The sequence below is a fragment of the Typopeltis vanoorti genome, chromosome 5 (genome assembly GCF_054136105.1).
Source record: "Typopeltis vanoorti isolate ZY-2024b chromosome 5, IOZ_Tvanoo_1.0, whole genome shotgun sequence".
NCBI classification, from domain to species: domain Eukaryota; kingdom Metazoa; phylum Arthropoda; class Arachnida; order Uropygi; family Thelyphonidae; genus Typopeltis; species Typopeltis vanoorti.
In genome coordinates, this window is record NC_143553.1 from 164,830,522 (window position 1) to 164,854,176 (window position 23,655).

Sequence of the window (23,655 nt, forward strand, 5' to 3'; positions counted from 1 at the left end):
ATCTTTGATGGACAGCATGGATTTGCTAAAGAGAGATGATGTTTTAGTAATCTACTTACTTATTACAATAAAGTGACTGCTTCCTTGGACAGAGGAAAAGGATACACAGTAATATACTTGCATTTCGCAAAGGCTTTTGATAGAGTGCCTCATGATAGGTTGACAGTCAAACTAGAGCAGATGGGGTTGAATATTAGATTGGTGCATAGGATTGGAGACTGGCTATCTAATAGGTATCAACAAGTTGTGTATGGGGGAGCAATATCAAGGAAAGGGAAAATCACTAGTGGAGTTGCTCGGGGGTCTGTTTTAGGGCCATTACTGTTTAACTTGCATATTAATGATATTGGTGAAGATTTGTATGGTGATATTCAGTTGTTTGCAGATGATGCAAAGTTGGGACAAGCCATAAAGAGTAGTGAAGATGTAGTGGCCTTACAAGAAGACTTGAATAAATTGAATGATTGGGCACGGAAATGGGGATGTGAGTTCAATGTTGCAAAATGTAAGGTTTTAAAATTTGGAAAACAAAGAAGGGATGCAGAATTTATGCTTGGTGAGGATATATTGCTGGAGGTGGAGGAAATAAGAGATCTGGGGGTGATAGTGGATAAGGATCTAAAATTTAGGGGACACATAGCTAAAACTGTGAAGACAACACAAAGGCTTCTGGGAATGATGCAGAGGACACTGACATGTAGAAGTAGGGAGATTCTTGTTCCGTTGTATAAGGCTTTGATTAAGCCACACATGGACTATTGTGCCCAGATTTGGTCACCTAATTTTCAGAAAAGATGAAGAGATGTTGGAAAGGGTCCAAAGGTGACTGACTAAGGTAGTTTCTTACCTCTGGAATGTTGAGGTATGAGGAAAGATTGAGAAGATGTAATTTGCAGTCTGGTGGACAGGAGAAAGAGGGGAGATATGATAGAGACCTACAAGTTGGTAATGGGTTATTATAGGATCAATGCTGGAGAGGTTCTGCAGAAAATAGTGGGAGATCAGGGGAGAACCAGAGGTCATCCCTGGAAACTGTATAAGGAGAGCATGAGTAGGGAGTGAGAGGCAGAGTTTTTTCATGCAGAGTTGTAAATGATTGGAATGCCTTGCCTGAGAGTGTGGTGTCTGCAAGGAGTTTGGGTGTGTTTAAGACACGCCGTGATGAGCTGTGTGTGATAAAGGGACCTCCCAGATGAGTCTTTGACTCCATGAGGTCTTGGGGATAATATTAATAATAATAATAATAAAGTGTTATGTAAGAGAATGTCAGAAGTGTGCAAGTCAGAGAGAAATAGTATGTGGTGAATATTTGTGAAGTTTGCAAAAATGTGTGTTGTAAAGAATGAAGAGAGTAACAGAAATAAGTAAAGCTAAATGAAATATAAATGATGAAATTGTAAGTCAGAAGAGAGATAACCAAGAAATTAACTAAGACGAGGAGATAGAAAGATGACTTTAATGAACAAAATAATGCCTGTATGTGCAGTTTTTTCACAGGAAGTGTGAGTTAGAAACATCTGGCAGGCAGCATGGCAGAGAACAGTAAGAAAATAATAAAATATCAAATCAATACAATAGATTTTGTAACTCTTCACATGTGGATTTAATAATGCAACATTATATGTATTCATATCATAAATTATTTTGATGACCATTTATTTACAACTTCCTCTGGCAAATTCATTTCACTAACTTGTTACTTTGTGTGCAAAAAACTGTTCCATGTGCCTTGATTATTATTATTACATGACATCCCCAAGGAGTTCAAAGACTCATCGAGGGAGGGCATCTACTCTACAACTCTCCGCCTCCACCACTCAATCCACCAACCACAATGAACTGCATCATCTGGAAAATAATCAGGAAATTGAAGTTTTTGTCCCTACTGCATCCAGAGGTGTAGCATGTTTATATCCTTACAAATTGGAAATCTCTTAATTACAATCATTGTAAAGGACCTGATGGATAGTGAGCAGAGCGATTGTGCCAAGTACAAGTTGAATACAAGTGAATTGAGGGCAAGGGGGATGAAGAAAATGTTGGTGTAAAATAAAGCATAAATGTGTTGATAAGATCAATGCATCTGCTCTAATGAAAGCTCATACAGTAAAAAAACAAACAACAAGCAAAAAAAATGAATTAACCGATATGTATGTGCATGTGCTAATATAGTACATAATCCAAACAGAGACATGGGATGGAAAGTCCAAATAATTACTGATCATCTGAAAAGTATAAATTTTATGTATCACTTGAGAATGATTTTTTGTAAATATATGAAGAGGATATCTTAGCAAAATGTGCAAAAAGAACTAACAAAAGTCATCTTACTTTGTATGGATATGATAGATCCTGGTAAAAAGTTTTTATTTTCAGATTTTATTTATTTATTTTTTAATGTGACTCCCACCCACAAAAAGTTGTAAAGCATGGTTGAGCTATTTAGATGAAGTGTTTACTCACTTTAAAATGCAGTTGTCAGGGTTTAAATAGCATTCATGAAATTACTGAGGGATGGGGGTTGCAAAAACTGTATCATGAAGTAAATGTCACATTGATTACCTGTCTGCATTTGTTATCTTTATTCTTTCTAGAATGTACCCTTGGTGGGCAGTACAACATGCTATTTTAGCCTTCTTATTCTTAATGTGCTTTTATGCTTTGGGTGGACTAAGGATTTTAATTATTCTTTATATATATATATATATATATATATATATATATATATTGTATTTATTTTTTAAATTGGCTAGAAACTCTGTTCTAGAGATCAAACAGAATTTTTGAGCCACTTCAGGTCTCCAGTAAGAAAGAAAACTGGTCATATTAGGCAATGAAATCTCCCGACTGAAAGCTATCACAGACATCCGTGGCTACATTTGAACCTGTGACCTGTTGGTTGGAGAACAGATATATTAATCACTGGGCCAACCAGGCCAGCTAATTATCAAGGTTGATTTGATTGTTCCTCATATAAGCATACAGAACTTTTCTGAAAAATCTTGATTCACTTGTTATGATTTTTCATGTTCTATTGTTGCGTTGGCATTGGTGTAGATGCTGATGATGGTAGTTGCAGTTCATTATTGTTGGATTTGAGTGGTGGAGACGGAGAGTTGTGAAGTAGGTGCCCTTCCTCAATGAGTCTTTGGACTCCCTGGAGGTGTCACGTAATAATAATAATAATCTACACCAGTGCCATCTACTGCCCACCACCATTAGTATTTTCACAGACAATCACAAACCTCCACGCCCATGGTAGTATATGAACCTGCAACCTTTTGGCTCGAGCAGATAGTAACCACTCGTCCAACCAGGCCAGCATTATTATTATATCCTTATCAAACTTTAGAGGGATGATTATCTGTTTTTATTCCCTTTTTCTCTTCTGTCTTTAGGAAGATTCATGTAAGCAAGCCTATTACAGTATGCTCCTTCAATAATTGATGTCATATGATACCAAGCTTTGCAGCTCACATTCTCTGGCCTCTCCTCATCATAATTGATATTCACCATCACTGATACTAACTTTGTTAGAACTCCTTTGAACTTTCTTCAGGGTTTCTCTATCTCCATGAAATTGAAGTGACTAAATTTGTATTGGTTAGAGCTGGTTTGACCTTAGACAATGAGATTACACATCATCATCTCTGCTTCTCAGCATCCATTTCTCTGTCAAAGTAATTTTCTGTATCTCTTGAACCTAAGCTCTCTCTCTCTCTCTCAATGGAATGGAATAAATCTGAATGCAAACTACAAGTTTTTGCATACATTCAGTAAGCATTGAAAAGAAATTAGATTATTCAATTTGAAAATCACAGCTGTACTTAAATGTGATATTTTGAATTTGTTATTTTTCTTAAGAGTTCACTATTATGTACTGCCAGTTGGGTATGTTAATTATATCAGGCAACCTCTTTAGTATGGCTAATCTGATGCAAACTATCTGAAATTCACTGATAGGAAAATCAACTTTGAAGAATACTAATATTTTATTTATCATTATTGTAAAGAAATTATGTTTTGTTTTTAAAAGATGATATTCTTCTTCTAGGCTGGAGGATATCCTTTGCCATTTTTTACACTTGGGTCATTTGTTATTCTGACAGTTCCATTATGTTGGTATCTTATGAAAGATATTCAAGGTAAGTAAGTGTAGCAAAACTGTCATAATGTTATTTTATGAGCACATTTTTGAAACATTTAGCTTCTACATTCATGTGTGATTTGATTATCTGGGAGGAGACCTCCTATAGCCTTAAAGAAATGTGGAGAAGAGATTGGGGCTTCTAACCTAATCCAATCCGCATCTTCTCATAGCACACCCTATTAGGAGGCATATCAGTCTAGGATGCTGAATGACCAATATTTTTATTGCTTTAAAAAACAAAACAAAACAATATCTTTGGAATTTTATGCTGGGGGCATCACTTAGATAAACAAGTGGGAATTATGGAATGGAACCAGGGCAAGCATTTTAAAGTCAGCTATTGGAATAAATTCTAACTCATCATCAGCAGAAGTCGTGACAGGTACCATCAACACACACACACACACACACACACACACACACACACACACACACACACACACACACACACACACACACACACACACACACACACACACACACAATTTTACTAATAATTACCCAGTCACCCCTGTTATTTGAAGTTATAAAACATTCCAGGTTTGTTAATAACATAAAAACTGTGTACAGTAGGATTTCTTCATAGCAGTTCTGAAGTTCATGTCATATTGCCATACTTCATAGTATGGTAATATGACATGAACTCAGTGACTTCAAGAGAGATGTCATTGTGGGCTGTCACATTAGTGACATGTTCATACATTCCATTATTGCTCAACTGGAGCATCCAAAATGAATGATGTGATCAACAAATGGAGATGTTCTGGCATCACTAGTGTAGGAAAACATCCATGGCAGCCACTGAAAATGACTGACAGGGACAGGAAGGTGTTAAAATGGGTGGCATGCTGAAACTGGCTACAATCAGCACAGACCATCCATAATGAGTTCCAGAGCATCAGTAACACCATGGTGAGCACTAACACTGTACAAAAAGAACTCCATTTACTGGATTTCAACAGAAGAGCAGCAGCACACAAGCCGAACATCATGACAATGAACAACGTGGCTTGTCTGGCCTTGTGCAAAGAGCTTGTGAACTGGACAGCTGACCAGTAGAAAATGGCTCTCTGAAGCGATGAATCAAGGTGCACCTGTTTCCAGTCTGATTGCAGGATGTGGAGGCAGCCTGGTGGACACTTATTATCATAGTGTGTTGTACCCACAGTAAAGTTTAGTGGTGGAGCAGTAATGGTGTGGGCTATATTAACTGATTTTCCCTTTCAGTCATTTCCAACCATAGGTGACTTTGTAGTAATCGCCTACAAAGTATTCCTGGTGAGATTTTTTTTTTTTATAGGGTAGTTCACCATTGCTTTCCCCCAATCCCTCAGTTTTATCCGGGCTTGGGACCGGCATATGGCTAGGACGTATTGTTGGGTACATTCAGTTGGTTTAATACTAGAGATTATGGAGAGTATACAAGAGATATGAAATAGAAGTGATCTCCATTTAGTTCTGAGCAGGATAAAAATGAATATACTGAAAAGGAAAATATGTAAGAAATAACTTTTAAAAGAAGAATCAAAGCTGAGCACTTTGAGGTAATCTGTGGACTCAAAATATACAAATATTAGTCAAGAAAAAAAAATGAAAGTTTAAAACAAGAACCAAACCTTGGAGACTCAGTGGAAGATTCTGAAAACTTGGATTCAGCTATGAGGAATATGGTGAAGGTGTTTACATGGATAGAAAAATCAGAATTCCATGGTTAACTCATGGAATTGTATGAACCATTCCTAGCAAGTCATTCAGCATACCCTGAAAACATACAGTTAAGAATGTAAGAAGTTGCATTCTTAACCGTATGCTTTCAGTGTGTAAAAGTAGCTAAACAAAAGTCATGAGAAGACTTGAGTAAGAATATAGAACATGTTTAACAAAAAGGTGGCAAAATGTTCTGGAAGCTATTGCAGAGCTTAAAAATGAGAAAATAGTCATGTAAAAGGAATCTGATATGACAAAGATGGCATAGAAATCGAAGCTAAAGATATTGTAGATATCTGGAGTAATTACTTTGAAATATTGCTAAATGAGACAAGAAATGACAGAACAGTATCAGAAAATATTCAAGAGAAATGTAATTAAGAAATACATGTCAGCCTTGAGGTAGAAAAACTGTCCAAAACCTGAGATGTGGAAAGGCAGCTTTAGTAAATGATATCCAGTCTAAAATGATCAAATATAGAGTTATAAAAGTTTTACAGTGGCTTCACAGCATAATTTAGAAAGCCTGGTAATGGAGTTGAAAACTAGATGCTTTTGTTAGAGTTCTCATAGTACCCATCTATAAAAATTATTATTATTATTATTATTTAGGCCTCCAAGGAGTCAAAACACTTATCTCGGGAGTTGGGAAATAAATAGGAAATGGTACAATGTTCACTTATTAGAGAAAGAGAACACTCAGTAGAGAAAGTTGTAAGATTTATGCAAGCATAAATCTTTAAGAATAGGCTAAGAAAAATTGTGAAAGGGAAAACTGGAGAAGAACAAGCTGGGTTATGGTCAAATAAAGGTTAGGATCATAATTTCACTCTTTAGGAATAGTTGATAAATCATGGTCTGCACAGTTAGCCTAGTGGCTATGCGCTTCACAACCATATGCCTGGGGAAGAGAGCCCTAGGTTCGATTCCCATCAATGATGTGAGGAGCTTAAGGATCTCTCTCAGCCATAGCCAAGTTAGCCGGCCTTGGGCATGGACAGCAGGGTTTTTCCCACCAGTTTATCTGGGGGTTTTCATCCTGCAAGCAAGCAAACCGGCCCCTTGAACACACAGGATACAGCCATATGATATAGTATGGCAAGGAAGGCAACAGGAAGCCATCTTGCTCATAATCATCTCCCTAGTATGGTAGCATATAGCTATCCCCCACCAACTATATGGCAGAAGGGAATGGAATAGACAGATAGATAGATAAATCATGAGAATATATGTGATCATATATATGATCACCTTATAAAAGAAAGTCACATTAAATTTGATATCAAAATTGGATATGTTACAGCTCTTCATGCAGATGCTATTATATTCTTAAATAAATTCACTAAATGCAGATTCCTTACTTGAATTTGAATACAAGAAATTACAAGAATTTGAATAACTGCTGTAACACATTTATTATGAAAATCATTACTAAAAAGATACTATCAAAATAGGCAAGATCAGTGAAAACCCTCAGTTTATAAGCATCATTATAATGAGAGGTACACTTTGATTACAAATGAAGTTTATCAAACTATTTTAAAATTATTCAGTGTGTCTGCATTCGTGACACTGTCAGGAAATGCATTCCACTCACCGACTCACTAAATACCACTCACCCCATCCATGCAAAGAAATCTGCTCCTGAAACCCTTGCTGACACCTCCCTTATACGATTTCCAGTGAAGGACTCCTAGAGGAAGGAGACAACTAGGCGACTCAAGCCCCTTCAGTCAAGAGGTAGTAGACAGTAAGAGGCTATTGGGTTGTCGCTGAACAGGATGAAGAAAATGATGAAGTGAATTACACATGAGCCTATAACCTTGTTGCTGTGGATCATGTGCAAATTTATTATGATCTAAGGAAACAGAAAAATCATGCCTTTGTAAAGTGCATAATGCACAAAACATTTAGTTTTAAATTTTATTTTTATAAAAGGCCTTGCTAATTATTTTATATTGTTTATGAAAATCATCTGTGGCTAAAAATAAAATCTTTTAAACTTTTTGAGTCCAATATAAATTCCACATATATATTATTTGTTGTCAAAGTTTGTTGAATATGAAATTTAAAATGAAAAGCCTCAGAAGTGATATAAATGAAGTAATAATAATTATTATTTTCAGATCTCTATGAAGTCAAAAGACTTATTGCGGGAGGTTCCCACTATCACTCTCATACACACACACATATACAGTTCATCATATATACTATTGACCACAATCACTCCCAGATTCTTCATTCCCACCACTTTCTCCAAAATATTCCCACCAATTGTGTACTCTGCATCCCGTCCTTTCTTCCCAAATTTAAAACTTGACACTTTGCAACATTGAACTGGCTCACTGACTTGCCCATTTAGCCAACACTTTCAAGGGTTCATGGACAATTCATTGTGGGAACTATTCTTTGTGGAAAAAATTTGCTGAAAATGTTATTCGCTAGAAAATTGAAACAATATTGCATTGATACCAATATATAAAAAGTAAATGCATTGCAAGATAAATTTCACAAAATATAGTTGTTTTTTTTTAGGTATGTAGGTATTATTTGTTTAGATTTTAATTTGATTTTCATAATATTTTTATTCTTATACAATGAAAGCAATATATTTCATAATCGGTGAGTTTCCTAATTTTATTTTTGTTGTAATTTTTATTCAGTTTAACCTGGTTCGGAAATTCTGCTCAGATTCCATGACCAAACGTGGAAACCACTCAAGCCATTTCAGACTTCCAATAAGCAGTGCTGTGGTCTCACATCAGACATTGAAATTCATCTCTTACCTAAAAAAAATTACAAACTTCTGAGCCCATTGTGAGTTTTGAATCCACAGCTCATTGGTGGGAGAGGGTACACTATCTAGTTAACGACATGATATTTCTGTCTTTCGTATGCAGGAAAAGTGGAGTCATTTTCAAAATACATGTGTATTCAGTAACTGAAACACGTAAGCTTCTGAATTAGTTCAGATAAAAAAAAATATCCCACCTGGATGAATGACTAAATGAACAGAAAAATAGTGAATGGTTAGAAGAATAAATATCCTTAAATATTGTGCCCTTTATCCTTAACTATACTTAAATATTTTATTCTCCCTAATATAACTATTAATAGTTAGAATAGTTAATAGAAATAATAGGAATATGTAAATAGTTAACTATAAATATTAGTTGGATATTACTATTATCCCTAAATATTCTTAAATATGGTGCTCTTTCTCCCTAACCATCCTATCCGAGTTCTGTAGCAATTAATATTCCATCTACAGAGCCTGTAGTAAGAAAGAATATTAATAACTTTATACAGAATAAAAATTTTCAGAAAGCTAAATATAACCCATGCTGACCATCAAAGAGAATGCTGCTATTGTCAATTGAATTCTGAATCTTGGTCCTGACTAACTTTTCTAACACTTTAACCACAATTCCAGACACAGAATTCTCTATAATTTGAAGCTTTAGTCTTATAGCCTCCCTTATGAAGAAGAATGACTTTACCCTCATTCCTCTCCTTTGGAACTCATGTTAAAAAGGTATGTCAAATCTGTTGTTACCTCACTGGAACATTCCTTTAAACCAAGTGGTGATATTTTAATGAGCCCTATAGCATCATCAAGTTTATTAACATCAAGTTTACTCAATTCTTCATATAGTTTATTTTTGAATGTTTCACAAGAGAAATAAATAAAAATTGTAAATAAAAAATCTCTAATATCCATGTGTGTTATGATGAACTCGAAAGAAAGATTATCGAACCTAGAGAAATATCCCTAGATTCATCCCATATTAACAACAGCCTTAGCTACAATCCTTCTGATGCACACATTGTCATTGTTCAGTATTGGCGCACTCGTGACAGCTCACGCACGTATTCAACCTCAATTGGAACTCCAGCACACATTCCTGTTTTAAAATGTGCTATTGTATTTTATACTTGATCTGTTGATGTAATTTTATCATGTCTCTGTTATTTTATACAGTTCTTTGCCTGTGATACCTGAAGAAGTTGATTTATTCAACGAAACTAGTAGTATCTTAACATTAAACCTTATTCTTTTTCATTCTCGGTATATAGTCATTCAAACTAATTTTTTATAACATTATTTACCGAGTAAATATGAACGATAATATATATATATATATATTTTTTTTTTTTTTATTTCCATAAATTGAGTAACAAAAAGAAAAATCACAATAACTTGCATAGAGGAGAGGGGGGTGGCAAACATAAAAGCCAGGTATATTATGTAAACATGACACTGAGTCTGATTATCATATGCATATGAGTAGTGCTGTCAGCACTATATGCAAATGAGCCATCACATTAAATTGGGCATTTTGGTGGTTTTCCATTTTTATGTAGCAAGACAATTTGTGATAGCAAAATTCTTCGATATGACTGTAAAATTTCATTTAACCTTTAGCCAATGAATTCTGTAGCTCAGAGACTGCAGAACCAATTCCAAATGTCATAAACAGCCTCTTGGAGATACAGAGAAAGAAGTTCATAGGTTACAACTGAAGTGGGTGACTGATATCTCCAATTATCTGTTCTCCAAAAAAGGAATGCTACCCCAAATCAACTACAATCCACATTCCCATCAGCGAAAAGAATATTTGGTATATGCTTTCACTGTGTGCAGAAAGCTTCATAAAGGGAATCTGTGTGTCAGGCAACCAGTAATCTGCACGCTTCTATTCCCTCATCACTAAAGAGAACTTTCAAAATGGGCCAAGCTCCATGTCATCTGAACCCAAGACCAGTGGGAGTTAGTATTTTTTACAGGCAAGTTTTGATTTGTTCTCAAAGTTATACCTGGCATGCTCTGATCTGGAGAGAAGAAGAAACATATTATCATCCCTCTAACATCCTTGAAAGAGACACTAGTGTGATGGTTTGGGGAATTATCTCTTTGGGTGGATGCATCAACCTGTATATGCTTTCTAACTGAACCATGACTACAACTTATAGAGAAGAGGTCCTTTACCTCCATGTTCATCCATATACAAATACGATGGGGAGATATTTATCCTACAAGATGATAATAGTTATTTTCATTGAGTGAAGCTCATGTACCACTTTTTCAAGAAGAGACTATCATACATATGGACTGGCCAGCCAGGTGTCCTAACCTTAATTCTATTCAGCATGTTGGGGATGTGTTGCAATATAGATAGATGTGTTACTGCCCTCATCCCTTCCCCTCCCCAAAATTTTGAAGGGCTTAGGACAGTTTTGTAAGAGCAATGGTTGTTATTATCAACTGAGTTTCTGGTCACCATTATAAAGAGTATGAAACATTGTTGTGAGCTCTGTGTTGCTGCGCAGGTTGACTGCATTCCTTATTGAAGCACTTTAACAATCTCATTTTTACCTTTTGTTTTATTATTATTATTATTGGGTGGTTGCTTAAGGGTCAGATGGGATGCTTAAGGGTCAGAGCCGTATAACTGAGAGGAGACCTCCACATGGCCTTTAAAGGAATGCCGAGAACTGACCAGGGCTTCTGACCTAATGTCCAATCCTCACCTTCTCGTGGTGCACCCTGTTGGGTATCTACCTTGATACTGAACAAATGAGGATGGGCTGGCAATTTGGGATTTAGCTGACCAAATTGTATTCTTATTGGTTAAACCAAAATAAAAGATGATGGTACGACATGACAAAATTTCATGCCAACTGGGACATCGCCTGATTAAACAAGGCCCCCGTTGTTTTCGCCAGGGAACCAGGGCAAACAGCAAAAAGTCAGCTACTGGAACAAATCTGAAAACAAACCCCAACTCAACATCACCAGAGTTAAAGATCAGTACTATCAACATAAGAAGCCTGAATGGCAAAGAAATGGAGCTAGCTGAGGAATTAGATAAGTACCAGATCGACATAATAGGGATGACTGAAATAAAAAAGACAAAAACTGGTGAGATCTTTCTGAGCAATAAATACAAAATGTTATATTCAGGCAATGACAATCAAGGAAAAGGAGTAGCATAGTATTCAACACAAAATACAATGCTAATCTTCTTGAATGGCAGTCAGTCTCAAGTAGAGTAATGTGGGAAAATATGAGAATGGAGAACTAGACAATGAGACTTATTTGTGCCTATGGTCCCACAGAAGGTTCTACTAAGGTACAAGTGGAGGAATTTTTTGAGGCTTTAGAAAAAGCAACTGACACAATGAAAAAGGAAAAGTTGGTCCTTGTTGGGGATCAAAATAGCAGAGTAGGAAATGACTGTGAGACATACAAAAATATTTTGGGAAAATTTGGAGAAAAGAGTAAAGCTAATAATAATGGCAAATATCTGTCGGATTTCTGCTCAGGACATGGCCTGGTTATTACTAACACCATGTTCCAACATAAAAATGTGCACAAATTCACATGGAGAGAAGAGGCAAGGAATAAGAAAAGTCTCATTGACTATGTTATTGTTGATAGTGATGTTTTCTCCCTGGTGCAGGACACCAGCGTGTACAGAGGATTTGAAATTGGAAGTGATCACTATTTAGTCTTGAGCAAAATAAAACTGAATTTCATATTGAAAAGAATAACATGTAAGAAAGTTTTAAAGCGAATAAAAGTTGAGCAGCTCTCAGATGTGAACTGTAGAGTAAAATACAGAAATATTATTGAAGAAAAAATGAAAGAGTTTGAGAACAGGAATCAAACCTTGGAGATTCAGTGGCAAACTCTGAAGGAAACATTGATTGATTCTGCCAGAGAAGCATGTGGTGAGGTTGTGTGCAAGGATGAAAAAATCAGAACTCCCTGGTGGACACAGGAAGTTAAACAGGCAGTGAAGGAAAAGAAGAAAGCATATCAAAAGTTCCTGGCAAATAAGTCAGCTCTTACAGAATACAGAGACAAATGTAAGAAAGCTAAACAGTGTGTAAAACTAGCTAAACAAAAGTCATGGGAGGACTTTGGCAAGAATATAGAAAATAAATATCAAGAAGGTGGCAAAATATTCTGGAGGTTGTTGAAGAAGCTTAGGAATGGAGGAAAGAGTGCTGTAAAAGGAATTAGAGATGATAAAGGTGAAATGAAAACAGGAGAAAAAGATATCCTTGAAGTATGGAGTAATTACTTTGAAAAACTGCTAAATGAAACAAGCAGTGATGACAGCACAGTGATAAAAAACACTAACCAGGCATGCAGTCAGGAATACATATCCATACTTGAAGTAGAAAAAGCCATCAAAGGCTTGAAATGTGGAAAGGCAGCAGGAGTAGATGATATTCGACCAGAAATGCTGACGTATGGTGGTATAAGAGTCTTATAGTGGCTGCACTGCATAGTTCAGAAAGCCTGGACAGAGGGACGAATTCCCGATGATTGGAGTAGAGCTCTCATAGTACCCATATATAAAAAAGGGAAATAAAACTGAATGTGAGAATTACAGAGGTATTTCCCTACTGAGTGTTCCTGACAAGATCTATGCAAGTATACTTGAGAAACGGTTGAAAAGAATTGTGGAAGAAAAGCTTGGTGAAGAACAAGCTGGATTCAGGCCAAATAGAGGCTGTCAGGATCAGATCTTCACTTTACGACAAATAGTTGAGAAACCATAGGAATATAACAGAGATCTGTATTTACGTTTTGTCGATTTGGAAAAGACATATGACAAGGTGCCAAGAGAGAAGCTATTCAAAATGCTACAGTTATATGGTGTCAATGAGGCATTATATCAAGCAATACTTAGTCTTTATATGAGTTGTAAGTCAGCAGTTAGAATTGAAGGAAGTACAGGAAGATGGTTTAATGTTAAATCTGGTGTGAGACAAGGATGTACATTATCCCCTCTGTTATTCATTATCTATATGGATCACATTATGAAGGAAAGTGGTATTAAACATGATATCAAAATTGGAGATGTTAATATCAGCTTTTGGCTTTATGCGGACGATATTATACTTATTAATAAATCTGCTACGAGTCTGCAAGATTCCCTAACTAAATTGAATAGCTGTTGTAATAGATATGGTATGAAGGTCAGCAATAAAAAGACAAAGACAATGAAAATAGGCAGAATCATTGAAAATGTCAACTGTGTTGTGAATTGAGAACCTGTGGAACAAGTGAAACATTTCAACTACTTAGGCATGATTTTTACTGAAGATGGTAAATTAAATATAGAAATAGACATCAGAATCAACAAAGCTGGTATTGTAGGAAGTTCAATTGAATAAATTCATATGGAATAAGAGAGAAATTAGTCAGAACACTAAGTTAGCTGTATACAAGACAGTTCTCAAACCAGTTTTAACTTATGGATCTGAGAGCTGGGTCAGAAGTAAAACACTTGACTAAAGACTAGAGACTGCAGCTATGGGAGTCCTGAGAAATATTAGAGGCATGAACAGATGGCATCAATGGCAATATCATATTAAAAACGAGGATATTAGGAAAGAACTTGACATTGTCAGCATCCAGGAATGCATTAGCCGAGCTAATCTCAGGTGGTATGGTCACTTAAACAGAATGGGCGAAGAAAGATTAGCAAAACAAGTGTTCTCTGCCAGGTTGGCAGCAAAACAACCCAGAGGAAGACAAAGATATAGGTGGATTGATGCGGTACAAAGTGCCTTAGATGATAGAAATATAAGATCTGATAATGTTGAAGCCTTGACAAGTAGCCGACTGATTTGGAAGAAAATTGTAGATAGGAAGTTAGTAATGATGTAATTTTTTTCATATGGTACTATCATATCCTGTACACACCTTGAGGGTACATGACAGGAATTTGATGATGATGATGATTATTATTACTCAAGACCCTATAGAGTCAAAGACTCATCTAGGAGGTCCTTTTATCAAACATACAGCTCATCATACTGTGCTTTAAACACACTCAAATTCTGTGCAGACACCACACTCTCAGGCAAGGCATTCCAATCATTCACAACTCTAAATGAAAAAAACTTGCTTCTCACTCCATTACTCATACCCTCTTTATATAGTTTCCAGTTATGACCTCTGGTTCTCCCTATATCTCCCACTATTTTCTGTAAAAACTCTCCAGCATTGATCCATAACAGCCCTTTAATAGCTGGTAGATCTACCATATCTCATACTCTATCTTTTCCTCCTATCCACTAGACTCTGCAAGTTTCATCTTCTCAGTCTTTCCTCACACTTGACATTCCAGAAGTTAGTAACTACCTTAGTCAGTCACCTCTTGATCCTCTCCAACATCTCTTCATCCTTGTGAAAACCAGGTGACCAAATCTGATCACAATAGGTGCATGTGTGACCTAATCAAAGCCTTATATAATGGAATGAGAATTTCCCTACTTCTACAAGTTAGCATCCTCCGCATCATTCTCAGAAGCTTTATGTTGTCTTCATAATTTTGGCTATGTGTCCCCTAAATTTTAGATCCTTATCCACTATCACCCCCAGATCTCTTATTTCCTCCACCTACGACAATATATCATCACCAAGCATAAATTCTGCATCCCATTTTTGTTTTCCAAATTTTAAAACATTACATTTTGCGATGTTGAACTCATATCCCCATTCCCATGCCCAATGACTCAGTTTATTCAAGTCTTCTTGTAAGTCCACAACATTCTCTACTCTTCATGGTTCGTCCCAACTTTGCATCATCTGCAAACAACTGAATATCCATCAAAATCTTCACCAATATCAATAATCATCATCAAATTCCTGCCATGTACCCTCAAGGGGTATACAGGATATGACAGTACTACATGAAAAAATTACATCATTACTAACTTCCTATCTACAATTTTCCTCCAAATCACTCTGTTACTTGTCAAGACTCCAAAATTATCAGATCTTATATTTCTCTCGTCTAAGGCTTTTGTACCGTATCAATCCACCTATATCTTGGTCTTCCTCTGGGTCGTTTTCCTGCCAACCTGGCAGAGAGCACTTGTTTTACTAATCTTTCCTCGCCCATTCTATTTAAGTGACCATACCACCTGAGATTAGCTGCGCTAACGCATTCCTGGATACTGACAATGTCAAGTTCTTTTCTAATATCCTCATTTTTAATATGATATTGCCATTGATGCCATCTGTTCACGCCTCTCAGGACTCTCATATCTGCGGTCTCTAGTCTTTGGTCAAGTGTTTTACTTCTGACCCAGCTCTCAGATCCATAAGTTAAAACTGGTTTGAACACTGTCTTGTATACAGCTAATTTAGTGTTCCGACTAATTTCTTTCTTATTCCATATGAATTTATTCAATTGACTTCCCACCATACCAGCTTTGCTGATTCTGTTGTCTATTTCTATATTTAATTTACCATCTTCAGAAAAAATCGTGCCTAAGTAGCTGAAATGTTTTACTTGTTCCACAGGTTCTCCATTCACAACACAGTTGACATTTTCAATGATTCTGCTTATTTTCATTGTCTTTGTCTTTTTATTGCTGACCTTCATACCATATCTATTACAACAGCTATTCAATTTAGTCAGAGAATCTTGCAGACTTGTAGCGGATTTATTTAGAAGTATAACATCATCCGCATAAAGCAAAGAGCTGAGGACATTAACATCTCCAATTTTGATATCAGGATTAATACCACATTCCTTCATAATGTGATTCATATAGATAATGAATAAAAGAGGGGATAATGTACATCCTTGTCTCACACCAGATTTAACATTAAACCATCTTCCTGTACTTCCTTCAATTCTAACTGCTGACTTACAACTCAAATAAAGACTATAAGTATTGCTTGATACAGTGCCCCATTGACACCATATAACTGCAGCGTATTGAATAGCTTCTCTCTTGGCACCTTGTCATATGCCTTTTCCAAATCGACAAAACTTAAATACAGATCTTTGTTATATTCCCATGCTTTTTGCCACCTTCTTGATATTTATTTTCTATATTCTTGCCAAAGTGCTCCCATAACTTTTGTTTATCTAGTTTTACACACTGTTTAGTTTTCTTACATTTGTCTCTGTATTCTGTAAGAGTTAAAGCTGACTTATTTGCCAGGAACTTTTGATATGCTTTCTTCTTTTCCTTGACTGCCTCTTTAACTTCCTGTGTCCACCAGGGAGTTCTGATTTTTTTATCCTTGCACACAACCTCACCACATGCCTCTCTGGCAGAATCAATCAATGTTTTCTTCAGAGTTTGCCACTGAATCTCCAAGGTTTGATTCCTGTTCTCAAACTCTTTCATTTTCTTTTCAATAATCTTTCTGTATTTTAGTCTACAGTTCACATCTGAGAGCTGCTCAACTTTTATTCCCTTTAAAACTTTCTTACATGATTATTCTTTTCAATATGAAATTCAATTTTATCCTACTCAAGACCAAATAGTGATCACTTCCAATTTCAAATCCTCTGTACACTCTGGTGTCCTGCACCAGGGAGAAAACATCACTATCAACAATAACATAGTGAATGAGACTTTTCTTATTCCTAGCCTCTTCTCTCCATGTGAATTTGTGCACATTTTTATGTTGGAACATGGTGTTAGTAATAACCAGTCCATGTCCTGAGCAGAAATCCAACAGATATTTCCCATTATTATTAGCTTTGCTCTTTTCTCCAAATTTTCCCAAAATATTTTTGTATGTCCCACAATCATTTCCTACTCTGCTATTTAGATCCCCAACAAGGACCAACTTTTCCTTTTTCATTGTGTCAGTTGCTTTTTCTAAAGCCTCAAAAAATTCCTCCACTTGTACCTTAGTAGAACCTTCTGTGGGACCATAGGCACAAATAAGTCTCATTGTCCAGTTCCCCATTCTGATATTTGCCCACATTACTCTACTTGAGACTGACTGCCATTCAAGAAGATTAGCCTCGTATTTTGTGTTGAATACTATGGATACTCCTTCTTTTCCTTGATTGTCATTGTTTAACTTGTATATTATTGATATTATTGAATATCAATAATATACAAGTTAAACAGCAGTGGCCCTAAAACAGACCCCCAAGGCGCAACACTAGTAACTTTCCTTTTCCTGTATATTTTTTCCCCCATACACAACTTGTTAATACCTATCAGATAGCCAGTCTCCAATCCAATGCACTGATCTAATATCTAACCCTATCCACTCCAGTTTGACTATCAACTTATCCGCAATCTGTCAAAAGCTTTTGCAAAATCTAAGTATATTACCGTGTATCCTTCTCCTCTGTCCATGGAAGCAGTCACCTTATTGTAATTAGCAAGTAGATTACTATAACATGACCTCCCTTTAGTAAATCCATGCTTTCCATGAAAGATAATACCATTGTTTTCAACTTAGTTTTGAATCCTAGTTCTAACAGCTTCTCCAACAACTTAACTACAACACCTGACACACATAAAGGCCTATAGTTTGATGATTGAGTTCTATCACCTCCTTTACAAAGTGGCACAGTCTTGCCTTCCTTCCACTCCTTAGGAACTTGATCCAGTGCAAGGCTCGTATTAAAAAAAATATGTCAAGGTCGGCGTGAACTCCCTGGCACATTCCTTCAGAGTATGTGCTGATATATTATCATGTCCCACAGCCTTATTTACATCTAGTTTGCTCAGCTCACCATGCACCTCTTGCTCACTTACAGTCAGCCTTCCTTCCCCATCATTAACTGCTCTCAATCTCTCCATGAAGTCACAGAAAAACCTTTATGAACTGCTCATTAAGTATCTCCACCACACCTTCTGCAACAGCTGTCTTTATACCATTTTCTCCAATCAGTGTCATCCTTCCATAATCATTCTTTCTTTTGCTGGCTACATACGAAAGAAATCCTTAGGATTATTTATTTGTTACTGAATTAAACTATTTATTTACAGTTTTTGTGGGTGTTTCTTTCACATCTCATATCATTATGTGTTTCACAGAATTACATAAAAATTCATCTTACAGTTTTTGAGTTATCGCGATTTTTCTCTTTGTTCATTAATTGATGGAAACACGTATATTATTATTATTATTACTACGGGCTACTCCAGGAGTCCTTAGACTCATCGAGGCTATCCTCTACAGTATTTATTATTCTGCTATTTTCACCAGTCAATATCATCTTTCCATAATCATTCTTCTTCTATTGGCCACGTATCAAGAGAACCCACTGAGATTCTTTTTTTATCCTCATGAGCTACCTAGTGCTCATGCTATCCTTTTGCCCTCACCAAACAAGCGGTGGGAAGAGTATATTGACTTCGCTGACTGAGATCCTGAACATTTTCTTTCAATGTAATAGTTGCAGATGACTTCATCAGATGTATAATAGTGCCCATTTTAAGAAAGGAGATGGAACTGTGTGCGAGAATTATAGGGAAATTAGCTTATTGTCTATTTCAGATAAAGTCCTCTGCATTGCTATATTCAAGAGGATAAAGCTGAGCAAAAGCTCCTTTTCACTTCCTTACTCACATGCCTAACATTTTGTGCAGTTTCCAGGGATGACCTCTCATTCTTGCATCACCCATTACCCTATATAATAATTCCCCTGTATATATTTGATAGGCTCCTCTCACCAACTTATACATCTCAATCATACCATTCCTCCTACGCTGTGTTGCCAAAAGTGTCGAGACAGCAACTGTTTGTATTTCCTGTCATTACAGCTTTGCTGTCAGTATGAGTTCAGGTCTCCTTTTGTTGCTATTACAACCATTATCCTTCAGCAGGCTCTCCACTAAGTTCTGTTGAACTGCTGAAATTCATTTCTGTTCCTCCTGTAGTATGGTGAACAGCTGATTAGTGTTTAGGTGAATAGGTCTGGCCTGCAACCTTCACTCCAGCTCATCCCAAAAATTTCAAAAATGCTCACGAAGCAAAGGTCCTAGCTCCATGTTAGTTCTTCCATCTCCATCACGGAGCTAGGACCTTTGCTTTGTGAGCAGGTGCATTATTATGCTGATACAGGAAAGGGCCTATTCATGTTGGCACAATGTGGAAAGAACAGGATTATTCAAAATGCCATGGTAGTCATCAACATTTAAATATCTGGAAAAAGAAACCAACGGGCCCAGTGTCCAAATCAGGAAAAACAGCCCCAGACCATTATGCTGCCACATCCAAATTTCACATTCAATACAAGCCATTCCTGTAAGTATTATTCACCAGGCATCTGCCAGGTCCAGATCGGATTGCCAGATCATGTACTGCAATTCATTACTCTACAGGACCACTTTTCCATTGATCCACAGTTCAGTGACAGTGTTGTTTGCACTATTCCAGATGACACCAGGCATTGGCAGGTGTAATCAAGAGCTTGTGACCTGCAGCACGACCATGAAACCCAAGGGCAAACATCTCCTAGTGAATAGTTCTGTCACTGACATCCTTTCCAGAACTCATGCAGAAGTTGCTGCAATGATTGCTAAGGAAACTGAAAATTTACTGTGATAACATGCTTGAGAGTTTTGCCAGCCCTAATTTGTCAGTTTCTTGGTCCTACCAGTTTCTGGGGAGGATTTAGTGGTTCCATCACATCTCCACTTCACAATAACTTCACTGAAAGTAGACTGGCATAGAAATCTCTCAGACCGAATGACTGAACTTGTGGGCTCCAACTATAATACCACATTTGAATGGACAAAACTCTTCTTGTCCACTCATCCTGATGGCAAAGCATGTCTACACTGCTAATGCCAATGTGCTGCCTATGCTTTTATAGCATCGTGAACATGTATCTGTATCAGACAGGCGAGGCAATGTAGAACTATGGGGTGTCTGGACACTTTTGGTAACATACTGTGTTGCTAGGCTCTGGAGACCACATTCCTTCAGTCTGTCCTCATATTCAATATTCTAGAGTCCTGAGACAGCCTTAGTTATTCACCTCTGCACTCTCTCCAATGTTTCCTTATTGCCAGTATAGCCAGATGATGAGATCTGTGCCTTAATTAGTGCTTTATACAGTAGAACTATCACCTCCTTATCTGTGCATGTCAGTGTTCTATGCTGCAGTGTGTTTCCTAAATTTCAGTTTCTTATCCACCACGATCCCTAGATTCCTTGCCTCTTTCAACTCCTGAAACAAAGTTCCTCCAATATGGTAAACCTCATTCCATCTTCTTTTACCAAAGTGCATAACTTTACACTTAGCAACTTTGAAATGACATTCTCATTCTTCAGCCAAAAGGACTAACCTATTCAATTGCTCTTGTAACAACAACACATCAGAACTTCCTGGTATTGGTCTTCCTAATTTAGCATTATCAGAAAACAACTGAATATTACTTTCACACTGTAAACTATATCATTGATATATAAATTAAGCAACAGTGGTCCCAGAACAGAATCCTGTGACACCTCTCTTGTCACCTTCCTTTTTGGGACACTGCACATCAATACGCAATCGCTCTCTGTCAGTCAACAATCTCTGTAGCTAAGATGACAAATGACTATCCATCCTCCCAACCTGCTAAATCAAATGCTTTTGCAAAATCCAGATAAATCACTATATAAGCATCTATGTCCAGTACACTAGTCACCCTATTATGAAGTGAAAGTAATCCTCATTATAAGATTTTCATTCTCATCAATCTAAGTTTGTATTCTGTCTCTAACCGGCCTCTCTATCACCATCACTACTACACTTGATATAGATACACACTAGCCTATCATTAAAGACTACTGATTTGGATTCTCCCTTATGCAGCATCACCATTTTTCCACTCTTCTGGATTGCCAGGCTTCTGTTGAACAACTAAGTCAATGCCCTTGACTTGTTCAACAACCAAGTCAAAGACATTGCCAGCTGTTTTGCACATTCTTGTAATATGCATTGTTATATCCCATCCAATCCCACAGCCTTATTAGCATCAAGATTACTGAATATTCTAAAGACTTCCATTCTTGAACTGTCAGTTTTCTGTTCTCCTTTTTATTGCTGATGTATAACAAAGTGGCAAATACCTTGGACAAGGGAGATGCATATTCAGTGGTGTACTTAGAATTTGCAAAGACTTTGGATAGAGTGCCACATGACAAGCTCTTAAATAAATTGAAACAGATGGGATCAGATAACAGATTTCTGAGTTGGATTAGTGACTGGCTGTTGGATAGGTATCAGAAAGTTGTATATGGGGTGCAGTATCCCGAAAAAGAAAGGTAACTAGTGGTGTGCTGCAGGGGTCAGTTTTTGGGGCCATTGTTGTTCAATTTGTATGTTAATGATATTGAGTTGGGTTTAACTAGTGATATCCAACTGTTTGCAGATGATGCAAAACTGGGGAGAGCAATGCAGAGTCAAGTGGATGTTATTGCCTTACAAGAAGACTTGAATAGATTGCATGATTGGGCAGGTAAGGGAAGGTCAATTCAGCATTGCAAAGTGTAAGGTTTTGAGATTTGGTAAGCCACGATGGGATGCAAAGTATACACTTGGTGGGGAAACTTTAATGGAAGTAGAGAAGATAAGAGATCTAAGAATAATGGTGGACAGAGCCTTAAATTTAAGGTCCACATTATGCACAAGTTGTGAAGACATCACACTGGCAATGATGTGGAGGATCCTGACATGCAGAAATAGAGGTTATCATACCATGTATAAGGCCTTGATCAGGCCTCGTATGGATTATTGGCAAAGATTTGGTCACCTGGTTTTCATGATGATGAGGGTATGTTGGAAAGGGTCCAGATAAGATTCTCAAAGGTGGTTACTGGACTTGGAATGTGGAGTACAAGGACAGATTGAGATGAGGTAAGTTGCAGAGCCTCGTGAATAGGAGGAAGAGGGTAGGATAAGATTGGGACATATAAGCTAGTCAGGGATTGTTATTGGGTTGACATGGAAGAGATCTTTCATAGAATGGGAGAGGGGAATAGAACAAGAGGCCATTGCTGGAAACTGTATAAGGAGGATGTGAGCAGAAGTGAGGAGTAGGTTCTTTGCATGGATAGTGGTTGGTGAGTGGAATGCATTGCCTGAGTGTGTTGTGGGTGTAGACACATCATTGAATCAGTTTAAAACACAGTCGGATGAACATTGTGTGCAATAGTGTGTACCCCCCCCCCCCCACAATGAGTCTCCTACTCCATGGAGGTCAGATGTTATTAATAATAATAATAATAAACACCATTCTTAACCCCCCATAATATACTAATGAAGCAATCTGTCTTCAGTCAATTAGCCAATCTCTTTTCATATGTCAGTTTCTCTTTCCTTACTTATACTCATCAACTTATGCTTCTCGTGCTTCTGAGCGATACCCTGTTTTTTGGATATCTCATATCCTATAACATCCTCTTTCTCAGAAGCTCTCACATAATTTCATGATTCATCCATTTTACTCTTACTTTATTTATCCTCCAAACCTTTGGAATATAATTTGACATTGCCATAAATAATTGATTCTAGACCAAGTCCCAGACACTGCTGATTTCTCTCCCCTATATAGAGAATGATTTACAATAACTGAAGTAAGTAACAGAGTGGTGTGTCTTGTCATCTTTTCTGTTTATTCTAGTAATTGATTTTGTTAATAACAAGATTATTCAAGGAATCACTGAGGACTGAAGTGGTCTAATCTTAGGATAACTGATCTGTATTATGCTAATGATTTGGCATTATTCACAAATAATGGGAAAAATAAACTCCTTTATTTGCAGCACTTGATAATTCTGGGAGTAGATATTGAAAATGATAAAAGAAATAGATGATAAAGACGAGTTTCCTGTCTGTCTTATTACATGTGATATAAAGCACATTTTTCACTTTGGTTATCTTTTGTTGGTGTTGGTAGATTGTTTATTATTATTATTATTCAGGCCTCCATGGAGTAAAAAGACTCATTGTGGGAGGTCCTTCCTAAGAAACACGAAGTCTATCAAGACTCATCGAGAGAAAGTCCCA

The 23,655-nt window shown here is 36.9% G+C and overlaps 1 protein-coding gene across 4 annotated transcripts in view; it reads left to right on the top strand.

Annotated features, from left to right (window-relative positions):
• LOC150107025 (MFS-type transporter SLC18B1-like) overlaps positions 1-23,655 on the top strand; it is a 508,245-nt gene that overhangs the window by 231,794 nt on the left and 252,796 nt on the right. For all 4 annotated transcript variants that reach the window (XR_016548342.1, XM_090392899.1, XM_090392901.1 and 1 more), the window contains exon 7: positions 4,055-4,145. Coding sequence is in view for 3 of the 4 variants with exons in the window: in XM_090392899.1 (XP_090249025.1) it covers positions 4,055-4,145 (91 nt within the window). In the remaining variant the exon portion in view is untranslated. The remainder of the gene's footprint in view (positions 1-4,054; positions 4,146-23,655) is intronic.